Raw genomic sequence first — 13,112 nt, 5'->3', positions numbered from 1 at the left:
TATATATATATAAGACAGTCAGCGCTGACCCACAGCAACCAATCAGATCCACATCCTCAAAGAATCAGACTGTTTGCTGTGGAGCAAGGCAGACCATACATTCCTTAGACACTTTGATAAATGAGGCCCACTAAACTTTAACAACTCTCATAGATATCTCATGTAACTGTACAATTCTGTGCTGCTTTTTCAGTGTGTTATCACACAAACACTCACCAATCCTCTGATCGCAGTCTGCAGTCTTTTGCCTCTTTTTCCAGAGCCAGTGCTTTTACCTGCATCATACACCATATATTAGACAGTAATTGTGCCATGGTGACAAACAGAACAGTGTACTAGGGATCAATCCCTATCCATAGTCCAAGGAAAAGGGAGGGTATTGTTCATAGCAACCACACTGCCAAGGTTAAATGTGAAAGGTCACCTTGCAGTGATTTTAATTCTAGAAGACTTCGACAAGTACTTTACAGCAGGTACCCTCAGGGAGAGGCAAGCAGCGTTAGTTTTCTTTCACAGCATCCCAGGAGATTACAGGAGGGACCAAACTGGAGCTCAGAAGGTTGAGCAATATGCCATCCAGCTATAGTAAACATCATTGTTAGCTGCTTAATGTGTTGGGCAGTTTATAGATCAATAATATGGCGCAGGTCTTTACTGTATCCATCTCAACTCACTTCCTTCAAATTTGCTAGTTTCAATGGGTGATATGTGGACACAAGGACCTCCTGTGTCTATGTAATCAACCTAACCTCACAAGGGAAACAGTGCAACCAGGGATTTATTTTAGCAAAGTAGTTACATAAACAGATAGAACGAACATTGCCTACAGCTATATCTATGTATACACACACACACACATACTTGTGATCGCTGAGAGGTGAAGTTAATAACTTTAACTGTCTTGTAACAATGGCATCTAGAGGTGGGTGAGCTATATTGGGCAGCAAGTGAACATGTTGTCCCTGAAGTTGATGTGTTGGAAGCAGAAGAAAATGGATATTTGCAAGCATCTGAGCGACTATAACAACGGCCAAATTGTGATGGCTAGACAACTGGGTCAGAGCAACTCCAAAACTGCAGCTCCTGTGGGATGTTCCTGGTCTGCAGTGGTCAGGAACTTCTAAAAGTGGTCCAAAGAAGGAAAACTGGTGAACCAGGAACAGGGTCATGGGCGGTCAAGGCTCAGTAATCACGTGGGGAGGGAAAACTGGCCCATGTATTCTGAACCAATAGAAAAGCTACTGCAGCTCACACTGCTGAAAAGGTTGATGCTAGTTCTGATAGAAAGGTGTCTAAACTCACAGTGCATCACATTTTGTTGCGTATGGGCTGTGTGGCCACAGACCAGTCAGGGTGCCCATGCTGACCCCTATCCTCCGGTAAAAGCTCCTACAATGGGCATGGGAGCATCAGAACTACACTACAGAGCAATGGAGGAAGGTGGCCTGGTCTGATAAATCACGGTTTCTTTTAAATCATATGGAAGGCTAGGTGTGTGTGTTCCGCTGACTTTGGGAAGAGATGGCACCAGGAGGCACTATGGGAAAAACGCAAGCCGACGGAGGCAGTGTGAGGCTTTGGGTAATGTTCTGCTGGGAAACCTTGGGTCCTCCCATTCATGTGGATTTTTCTTTGACGTGTGCCTTATACCTAAATATTGTTGATGACCAAGTACACCCTTTCGTGGAAACTGTATTCACCGATTGGCAGTGGTCTCTTTCAGCTGGATAATGCTCCCTGCCACCCTGCAAAAATGGTTCAAGAATGGTTTGAGGAACACAACAATGAATTTGAGGTGTTGACTTGACCTCTAAATTCTCCAGATCTCAAACCAATCAATCATCTGTGGGATGTACTGGAAAAACAAGTCCAATCCATGGAGGCCCCATACACACACACACACACACACACACACACACATAACACTGTATTTGCTGGCGTATAAGACTACTTTTCATACTTAAAACCATCCCGAAAATCGGGGGTCCTAAAGCTGGCCATTCACTGCTTAGCCTGTTGGCTGAACAACAACAACAAAATAAATAAATGGTGATGAACCGGCTTAATAAATCTGCACAGTGTACAGCGAGCTGTAGGCTCTAAAAACTCTTCTACAAGTGCCTTTATAAAAGGAATGAAGGCCTCCCCCAGGCATAGATTTTCACAGAAAGATTCTGCTGTGGGGTGACAAAAACATAAATACTGCTTTTCTCTAAATGTCACTTTACTTCCACGCTGTCAGCATTGTCTTTTGCTCCACTCAGCAGAGAACACTAAGGAAGGAAGTTGGGTCATATATAATGCAGGAGTTCCCCAGAAAAACAAAAAGCTGAATTCATTGCACTTGCCTCTAACTTTGCCTTGTCAGTCTGTAACTTCTCGATAGTCTCCATGTATTTCTGCTTCAGGCCATCTAAGACAGCTTGGTGCTGTGCGGCTCCCTTCTCCAAGACTTGCAGACGGCTCCTCATATCTTCCTCTATCTGATTGTGCTTCTCGCTGGCCTCAAAAAACTGTAACAGACAATGACTGGTGTAAGAACAGATTCCTTGTATATACTGTCACAAGTGGAATAAGAAGCCTTGCTTTAAAGTCTCTCACTGGTCAAACTATATTGCTCCTCTATATATGCTATGCATATTCTTCTTCATTATATAAAACATATATTTTCTGAATGGATAAATCCTCTTCGGTCATATGCTAACAAGTGCTTTTAAGGCCACGCTGCCAGACCAGAAGGAGAGGTTGAGAAATGCACCCAACTCACTCCCCACCCTCCCCAACAAAGGGGGTCCTGTTGGACTACATAGTGAGGGCAAACTGGATGTGGGGAGGGGGATTGTCAGCAGTAGCAAAATCATAAACCTTCCCTATGCAAGACCCCCCCACCCCCAACACAGAGCCCCCTGTTGCACTATATAGTAAAGGCCCACTGAAGGTGGGGGGATTATCAGCAGTGACAAAAACTAAAACCGTCGTCTAGAATGATGCACTCGTATCTTTTTCTAGGAGATACTTGACAGGAAGAATTATTTCCATATTGGCTATAATTTCTTTCTAAGCTTATTTTAAGTCCTATTAAAATGGAATGAGTACTGAGGGAAAGTGCATTATTCTTGCACAGCAAGCTCTGTGGACAGAGACTTGGTTACAAATTCACGTAAATGGAATAACTCAGGTGGTCAGATGGATGAACCGTCCAAGTAGTTCCTTTATCTGCAGAAAAAAGGACATGAAGCTCAACTTAAAGCTTATGTCACACTGTGAGGTATTACAAACATGGAACCCAATTTGATGTCACATATTTGTGTTATCTGAAACAGGCCATACATCAGTAGAATTTTATTGTAAAAAAAAAAAAATACGTTTTACGAATGTCTGTCCATCCTTCTAATAGTTACCGGGTCAAATCAGTGAAAAGAATCAAAAGGAGCAGGATGAAACATTTTTCTCAAAGAACAAAAAATTCTAACGGTAAATATGGCTTTCGTTCAAGAAACTCCTTTCATTCCAAAAACTGAATGTTAAAATCAAACAAAACTTGAACAACATTCGTCAAGTATAATAGTTGTGTGTGGTGATGAGAATGGTGCCGGTATACACTAGAGAAGAAGCAAAGGGGACCAGAAGCCTACATATCATGTGGCCGGACTGAATTTGCAGAAAGGGGTAAATACATTTTAACAAATCAAAAATCCACGGTGCACCATCCTGAGAAGAGGGGCGAAATGGGTTTTAAAAAATATTTGTATATTTTTCTTTTAGTCAGGAAGATCTGAAAAAGGATTCATTGCTGCCAGACTGAATGATAAATCAACCCTCTGCGCAGACAAAACAGTTAATAGGTTAAGAACGATATGTGTTAATGAATTACTGCCAACCATAGGACTGCAAATGTTTGACCAATTCATTAGGACTTGGACCCTGTGGCTCCTGTCAGTGAAAATCCGCAGTGAGTCACCGGATTTCTGACAAACTAAGGCAATGGCTACACTGTCAGAACAGTATCTTTTGTATATGTGTTTTAACATCTCTTAGACATTGGAAATTAATAGGTATATGTCTAATGGAGAATAGTGGACGGTGAGGCCTCTTACTTAGAAAGTTAGAGCTGCTCAGCAGTGTTGAGATGTTCTCTCAATGTGAATTGATGATGTATATACATTCAATGCACTTTCATTTGAATTTATTCCCATACACATCTATGGGAATTCAAAATCCGCTTGAAGGACCTCAAAAGGGAGATCAACTGCAGGTCCCATGCACCTTTCAAAAAAGAATGAATACTCAAAGTGTCAAGAATGGGTCAGTGACCTGGATGTGTAGCCTCTCATTTTCCTCTATCTTCTTCTGCAGATCTTCATCAAAGACACTCTTCTGTTCCTGACTCAACTGAGATGACTCCACATGTTTCTATAAGAAATAAAAACACAGCAATAATAGTAAAATAATAAAAAACAGTCATAAGAGGTCTAATGCAAGAACCTGGAAATCCAGTGATGATATATATCGACTCTACTAGAAACTAGTACAAATTCACTCAATGGAATGCACCCTATTTGCTCCATCAGGTAAATCAAATATTGGTGTTGGAGAGCTGGTTAAATGTGATCTAGATCATCACTGATTCTACAGAGTGTGCAGTAGATCCCCCCCCCACCTTGAAAGACCAAAGGGGGTTTTGGGGTCAGAATCCCTGCCTGCTGGGATGTCAATGGTCTAATAAGGAAGGAATGCTTCCTCAATGGGTGAAATCCTGATCAAGAATAATACTATTTCCATATCAGGGCTGTAATATCACCAAGGGGATGCCCTGGCTTCCTGTTTAGGGATCACTGGTCACTCTGCTGATTGGAATTGAACTGATTAGTGCCCCTTTGGACCATTATACCAGTTTAATGAGTGAATCAGATTTACCATTGAAGCAAATTGCAGCTTCCCAGCAAACCACGGTACAGAGCGCACCGTTCAGATTTGCTACGATTTCCAGCTTACATCAATCTATTTCCTTGTCTCTGAACTCAATCTTTGAGTTATTCCAGAAGCCCAACCTGAAGTGGGCAGATATGCTCCAGTACAGTTTGCTTATTACAGTTCATCATCCATACTATATTATTGTGTACCCCCTTTATAAAATAACCTTGTCTGTAAATACTTATCAAATATAACTTATGTGATAAAATATTCACTTGCTATTAAGTAGAAGATGTACCCCTGATCGCCATAGTTTAAACCACTAAAGACCAGGTGTTAAACCCCCTTCCTGTCCAGGCCAATTTTCAGTATTCAGCACTGCGGTACTTTGACATTTATTCTGTCATGTAACGCTGTACTGAAATGAATTTTAAACCATTGTTTGGGGACAGATAGAGCTTCCTTTTGGTGGTATTTAATCACCACTGCGGTTTTAATTTTTTACTATATTAAGGAAAAATTACTGAAAATTTGGGGAAAAAACTGTTTTTTTTTACATTATGTAATAATACATTTATTATTACCCGATTTTTTGGTAAAATATAAAAGACGGGGTCACGTCGGGTAAATAGACACCAAACATGTCAAGCCTTAAAATTGCGCACACCTGCGAAATCGCAAAAAACTACCATACCCAAAACTGACCATAGGCGACGCTTTAAAAGCTTTTACAGCTCATCAGTTTACTGTCATCAGTGATTAATGGCCCTAGAATTATTGCTCTCATTGCGACATTCACAGTGATATGCAACATGTGCGGCACAATGGGCACAACCATCATTTTCGCACGTATGCACACCCGGCGCATGTTTGCGCATGTTTGCCAAAGCCGGAGAGTGACAGCAGAATCCGGAAGTGATGTAATATGCAACACTTCCTGCATCCTGACACCAGAGAGGGTATCGGAGGGAGATCATGTGCTGATCTCCCTCCCTCGGATCCCGTCACAGAGCCACCATGCGGGTCCCCCGCACAGACCAGCACTTTATACAAGCGAACCACCGACTCTATAGCCGGCAGATCACTTTTATGTAAAACAGACATCGTTGCCAGTTTGTAAATTTTGGCAGTTTTGCACATGCCATGCGCGAGTGGGCGGGGCTAACAGGCCGTCTTTTCAGGGCCACTTACATCCAAGAAGCTCCCGGCTGGCCGTTTAATGACAATGGCCAGCCTGGATGCGGTTAATCAATATAATGCGTTTTCTTTATCCATATTCCCACACACAGGACAGTTGCTCAAGATGGCCCTCTAAGCTATTGCTCTTCCATGATACAAGTGGCAGCCAGAGGATCATCAGTGTGCCTAAGGAAGGCAGAACTGCGTACGCATGTCTGACCACCCACTAGGGTCTATAAATGGCATAATTTTGTCCCAGATGGAGTTTAACACTTGCTACTAGACTTTAAAAAAAAATAATACACCCCCTCAACTTGCCCTTTGCTTCTGCCCCGCTCACACTCCAATCTCTACCGACCCCCATATGAACACAGTAGGTTGTCCCTTGTATGAGTCTCTCTTTGTCATTACAATTTGATGTGATATTGAGTTATGTCCTACCTGTTCTTGCTCGATCTAGCCCACTGGCTGCATGCTGAGACCAATACATCGTAGACTTAACCATGAAATTGGCGGTAAGATGCGAGAAGCCTCATGACTACTGTAATATCATGCTACACTTATGGATTGTGCTGTACACCTATTACTGTGTGCAAAATAAAGAATTCAGAAGATAAAATAATACCAATATGATCCCAATTCTCATGCATCCCTTCCCCTTCTTCAGTGTACTACAACTTATATTGTAACATTAAATTAAAAAAACAACACCACCTGTTGCCCAGCCTGCTCCATCATTTATACCCATTAAAAAGGTCCTGAAACATTACAGTGGCCACACATGACCAAATGGCTAGGCATATGTCATGTGATCTCTGCTGAAGTGTATGGTTAGAGTTAAGGCACAGGTAGAGATAGGCTAATTCTGCTTGAATGTCCTTCACCTAAGCTATTTTAGCTCAAACAACATCACCAACACCTAGGGAGGAAAAGATATTTAAAAAATATTTGAGTAATTAAACCTCAGGGATGATTCCAAAAGAGAGAAACAACAAAAAATAAGCCAACAGTTTCCTCCAAATTATTTGGCGCTCTTGAAAACCAATACAGGGCCTGTCAATCGCTGTTTTAAGTGATTTCCAAGTCAAAAGGCTTTTAAGTTATTTCTAATGCTGATTTAATCACTTGCAATGGACGCTGCTCCTTAATGTTTAATGTTTTAGTTTACTACAGAATCAGCTGATCTCCTGAGCACTGGACCCGATATCCTATTTTAGGGTGGCTCCTTTCCCTTCCGTGGTCCTATGGAGCCACCAATGTGTGTGCTAGTAAGATGAATCTCCACAAACACACAGACATAGCAAGGCAATCCACTCCCCTCCTCCACCTTCCTTCTCCAAGATAGTAGGTGGACATCTGATGGAGTCGGCTCTGTTCCTTAAGATGTTGCACTGGACAGGAAGTTCAGAGAAGCAGAGCTGAGAGAGTTAGAGCCAACTGTTCAGAAACATGATGACTAACTGTTTGGGCAAAAATGTAAAGAAATACTTTGCTGGGCGATGTGTATTTGTTTGATCTGGATTCATTATCAATAAAAGTTTAAGTGTGTGATATTACTTTAAAGCTTGGATACCTTTGTCTTCTTGCCCTTGTTTTCCATCACTGACAGCTCCTCTTGCAGAAGTTCCACCCTCTTGGCCAGTTGTTGGTTTCTAAAGTTTAAACTGTCCATCTCCTGCTGTTGTTTCCTCAGAGACTGCTCTTTCATCTTTAGTTGTTCCTGTTAAAAAACAAAATGGAGGTTTCACTTTACAACCCATTACATGAACATTGAAGGACATATTTGTTAAGCAGTGAATGTGACATTCGTCAAACATTCACTGCAGGTGTTTCCTGATGCATGGCTTTTGAATTAGTGATTCACCTGCAGTGAATGCAACAATCACTGCACTGTAATGTAAAACCCATGCATCAGGAAAATACACCTTAGGTGAATGTTTGATGAATGTCACATTCACTGCTTCATAAACATGCCCCCGACAAGCTAACCTGTAATTTACTGAATATTAATACCATTGTTACAAACTTGACAAAAAAAAAAAAAAAAAAAAAAATAAAAAAAAAAAAAAAAAAAAAAAAAATCAGCCCAGCCCAGAGATCGTCCCTGTGAACTACATAACACCCCCCTTCCCATGTCAGGCATTTTACTGCTACTTGAGGCCCCGTTAGAAGGATTTAAAGAAAAACTCTGGCACGAATTAGATTACCCTTGCACTGCAAGGGGTTACTGCTTGTTTTTGCCTAGGGTAAAAACAAGCAGTAACCCCTTGCAGTGCAAGGGTAATCTAATAGAAAGAAAAAAAAGTTCTGCACCCCTTGACATTCGACTTGTCCCACGACAGTAAGGTAGACTCCGATTACTGACATATCTGCTAATGAAGGTACTAGCAATGTTACTGGACATATTTATTCCTACTCCACACAGTGTTGATCATTTTCTCTTTGTTTTGTTATGTTATTAAGATGTTGATTTTGTGTTTGAACGTATTACCATGGATACAGACACGGTTAAGTCATGTAAATCTGTCATGCGGACTCATATATGTTTAAATGATATGACTCCATGTATCAGAACGTGTGATTAATATGTACTTTCATCAATATGGGATTGTATCCCCTTGTACTACTATGACCACTCTTGATGTACATCCATGTAAACCCAATACAAAAGACATGCTTGAAAAAAAAAGTTCTATTGACCTGATCCTAAGAGCCGGCAGTGCTCCCTCCAGCCTGTCTCCCCTTCATTGGAGTGATGGTATGTTCCAGGCATCCTCACTTTGTATACACAGAGGGGAATTTATCAAAACTGGAGTAGACAGAATATGGAGCAGTTGTCCAGAGCAACCAATCAGCTTCTCTCTTCAGTTTGTTCAGTTAAGAATTGAAAATGAAAGGAATAAGCCGATTGGTTGCCATGCACAGCTGCTCCAGTTTTGATAAATTCCCCTCACTGTGTGTAGAATGTGATCGCACAGGACCTCAGACTGCTGCAGCGGAGAGGGAGAGAGGCCCCAGGGACCAGTCTGAGAGCAAGCCAGCTCCGAGGATCAGGTGAGTATATAACTTTTGGTTTGTTTTTTTACCCCAAGCAAAAACGAACAGTTAACCCTTGAGGTGGAAGCCCCACTGCAAGGGTTAATAACATATCTGCCCAGAGCTGACCATACATGGAGTGAATTTCGGTCGCTTCTGGAACAAATGGGCAAAATTTGTTCCATCGGTGGACCTATCAGTAGCCTCCCACCTGACATTCTTTAAACTGAAAATTGAAGGAGCTGGGTGGGAAATTCTCAGTCGCCTAGTGATGGTGATGGCAGCCAATCAAAACATCCACAGATAGACGCAGCTAAAGTAACCTTCTAATCGTTTCTTTTCCTTTAAAAGTCTAATTTGGACCCATCCCAATAAAAGAGTTTCTAGGTGTAGGAGGGAGCGGGGCGCGGTGGGAGGGGGGGACGGGGTAAACTATACTTCTACAGGAAAGTCAGGAACAGAACTTTAGCTGCCTTTATCTCTGGGTCTGCTGATTATGTTCACATGGAGTTATTTGTTGCAGGTATCCTCAGTTTCTGCATTTCCACCAGATAATTAGCATCTAATGTCCAATAATGTCAGCGAAGTGGGATTTCCAACTTCCGCAGTTTCCTGGATGGTAGGGAGGCACCGATAGAGATGCTAGTGCCGATACCGAGTATTCGCCCAAATGTTCCGATATCTTCCCTGATACGGGAACTTCTGGTCAGAGGAAGATTTCCTCTGACCAGCAGTGTCATAGGGGAACATGGAGCCAGCATCCCGAGTAATCAGGAAGTCCAACTGCGAGTAATGAGCCGCCTCCTGGCTTCCTGATTGACCAGCGGAAGCACCGGTATCCATACTGGCGAGTACCGACAGCAAAATATCAGTACTCTATACCGAAAAACCGGTATCGGTGCATCCCTACTGGATGGAGTTAGTTTAGAAGTCTTATACCACACAGATATAACTCAATATATTACATTATTGTAACCAATTTTGCACAAATTATTTACTTATACAAACCATTACCATGTCTTGTTTCTTTGTATTTTGATCTGTGCACCAATTCTAGCAACAGCCTGTGACGACATGGTGATCAGTTTATGAGGTAAATGTGTTGATTTTAGGGAGTTGGAACTCCCCAGTCAGCTCGGATTGAGGACTGATCTGGACTTTTTAATTACACAAGAATGGGAGCTGGAACAGGCATACAAAAGACTGTTCGACACTGCTCAACAGCATGCCCCAGCAACCACAGAGGTTTTGGAGCCACTAGTCCCAGCAGAAGAGCTGGCATCAGAGCATAGCACTGCAGAGGTCCTCTGCCCAGCACCGGCAACACCTCTGAAGCTCCAGGGAGCCCGGGCAGGCAGCCCCTCTCCCCAACAGCAGGCCGATGCAGAGGAACTACTAGTCCCAGATGAAGAGCTGGCATCAGTTATCACTTGCTGTATATAAGTTTGTGCAGTTGCTCAATAAATCAGAGTTTGTTTACCCTACACTCGAGCCTTGGCTAGTGACTGGGGAAACTGGGAGCTAAGGATCTTCAGGTTCCACTATCTCCTCAGCAAGGAAGAAGACAGCGGCGGACATACTGATCCTGAGTACGGGGGTCCGTCACACAGCCACTTCCCCTTTCCTCCACTCCACTCTCCAGCACCCCGAAACCCCCCTCAAAACCCCTGCCTTTACTGTTAAAATGCTTGATAACTGAAATAACAGATAAAAGTCCTGACACGGTGAATAATTTATATACATACCTTCAAAGCTGTAGAATTAGCTTGCTCATCTAAAACAGCCTTCTTCAGCACCTGGTTCTGAGCTCGAAGCTGAATTAAAAGAAGGCAAAAATATTATTTGAAGTCCACACACGCATTCGCCAACTCTCTCTAACAAAATCCATTTGAAGTTTGTGTTCTTAAAATTAAAAAAAAGGGGAGTACCTGTGATAGGTATGCTGGAGCTGCCATTGTTTACTTGTGTAAAGGTGCAGACCCATCATCTTTATCCTTGCTTCACTACCCAGGCCATACCAAAGCTAGAGCAAGCAAGTAGGAAAGGAGATCAAAGTCCACTGGCTGCATAACGCTTCCAAGTCAGTGGCTCACTAGGTAGTAAGGCCAGGATCAAGCCACAGCCTTGAAGCCTCCACCTTTAAAAACAGCATGTCATGGCAGCTATTGTGATCATCACAGGCTCTCTTTAAGGGCTCATTCAGACAAGTGTGCTTGTGCATACAACATGCACGCTTGTAAAATAACACTGTGGGTTCAAGTGTGAGCACCCGGACGTGCAGATTTGGGTGTGCATATGACCACGTGTATTTATGTCCAGCCGCGTCCTCCCACATGGAAGAACAGGCTGCTGCGCACAATTACACACAGCACCTGTCCCTCCCTTGGGTCATTTTACGGGCATGTGCGCTGTACCAACGTGCATACCCATCTGAGTGAGCCCTAAAGGCTAATTCACACCATATTCACGGTCACGGCGTTGTCACATGGCAGATGATAATATGATCATGATGATTATAACTGGGAGTTCCTGCACAAGGACCTTCATGGCAGGATGAAAAAGGTATTCTTTCCATAAACAATTCCGGATTTAAAACATATGAAAAATGACTTTTGGATGGACAAGAACACATTACTGCTTATTGGAGATTTTGGTGATTGGGTTTATATTACCTTGATACAAACAACTGTTAACACTGGACATGTTAGATGATACTGTAACTGTATTAAGTATTCAAGTATCATTATCTGTATCCATGAAATGAAGACATGACCATTAAAAAGCCCCTACTTAATATGAACCTGTATTTCTGCCCGGAATGGTTCCTTTTTCTGCTCTTCATAGAAACTCATTGTTATCGTCTCTTTTATATCTGACCAGTTTAGGTTTGTGTCCTTCCCGACAACAGTTAGCTGATCGTGAAGTATCAGTAAATTGACAAGATCATCCCTCCTGTAGGCAAACTGCCAGTTCCAAACTGACAGCAAAGAAAGCCAGGTTGCTAAGAGTGCCGAACCTCTCTCTGTCAGGTATGTCCTCACGTCCTACACACTGTATAGTACATGATAACTCACAGGACATTAGACCGCCAGAGTGGAGGGGGAGCAAGGCTGAAGGGGCCAGTGTAGGAGCCAGCCAGGATAGTGGTTCAGGTATTCTGACAGCAGGCTGCTGTCAGAATACTCGAACAGAGCTGAACACTGATTGGCTGCCAGCTCTGTGAGTTCGACCTGTTACTCCTTCGATCAGCTGATTGAGGCATGCCGGCTGAAAAGGTGTCGACAGCGGCAAAGGGTGTCGTCATCCTGACTTCAAGGGAGTCCGTACATCTCTCGCTGCCTGAGGCCGGGAGAGGTATCGATCCGCTGGTAGTCAGGCCCTGGGAGGGGTTGTTGGGGTGCTGGCTAGCTGCCAGCTGGTGGTGCAGGTCCAGGGGGGGTCCGGCACAATTCACTGACGTCACTGGTTGCCAGGAGTTCAAGCTGGAAAGGCAGACCCGCCACTCCCCGACCCGATGAGATGCCACCCGATGCAATCGCCTCATTATAGGGAGGGTCCTGCATATCTCCCACGCTTGTGCACAGGAGTAAATTCTGCTGGCAGGCAGAATAAGAGCGTTTCTTGTAGAAGAAGCTCACAGAGTCTCATCTATAATAAGTCACTCTGCCACTAATGTTTCATCTTAAGCCACCATTCACACCTGAGCGTTTTGTGCAGCATTTCCCAAAGTGAGACAAAGCTCAACAAGAAGAACCCCTTTATTTTCAATGGTCCTCCTCCTAGTATGTAGTGCTAGCCTAATAAGCGCAACAAAAATGCTTCTGAAACCGAAAAAGCTCACGCTCAACTGTGAACGCAGGCCAAGGTATCAGTACCAGTTTAAGAAGAAGCTGCATTAGTAAATGTTCACCCCTATGTCTCAGGCTCTATTTATGCCCCCCCCCCCCCCCAAAATTGATTAAGGGACGCCCTTACCTTCACAA

At 43.1% G+C, this 13,112-nt stretch overlaps 1 protein-coding gene across 1 annotated transcript in view; it reads right to left on the bottom strand.

Moving 5' to 3' along the window:
- The window catches only part of PPP1R21 (protein phosphatase 1 regulatory subunit 21), a 75,376-nt gene that overhangs the window by 59,255 nt on the left and 3,009 nt on the right, over window positions 1–13,112 (bottom strand). The window contains exons 2-6 of the mRNA XM_018557192.1: window positions 10,875–10,943; window positions 7,667–7,813; window positions 4,315–4,413; window positions 2,349–2,513; window positions 217–275 (exon numbers count right to left, since the gene is read on the bottom strand). Of these exons, the coding sequence (XP_018412694.1) occupies window positions 217–275; window positions 2,349–2,513; window positions 4,315–4,413; window positions 7,667–7,813; window positions 10,875–10,943 (539 nt within the window). The remainder of the gene's footprint in view (window positions 1–216; window positions 276–2,348; window positions 2,514–4,314; window positions 4,414–7,666; window positions 7,814–10,874; window positions 10,944–13,112) is intronic.

This window comes from Nanorana parkeri, unplaced genomic scaffold (assembly GCF_000935625.1).
Source record: "Nanorana parkeri isolate BGI_ZX_2015 unplaced genomic scaffold, ASM93562v1 scaffold271, whole genome shotgun sequence".
NCBI classification, from domain to species: domain Eukaryota; kingdom Metazoa; phylum Chordata; class Amphibia; order Anura; family Dicroglossidae; genus Nanorana; species Nanorana parkeri.
This window is presented reverse-complemented; position numbering and strand designations above follow the sequence as displayed.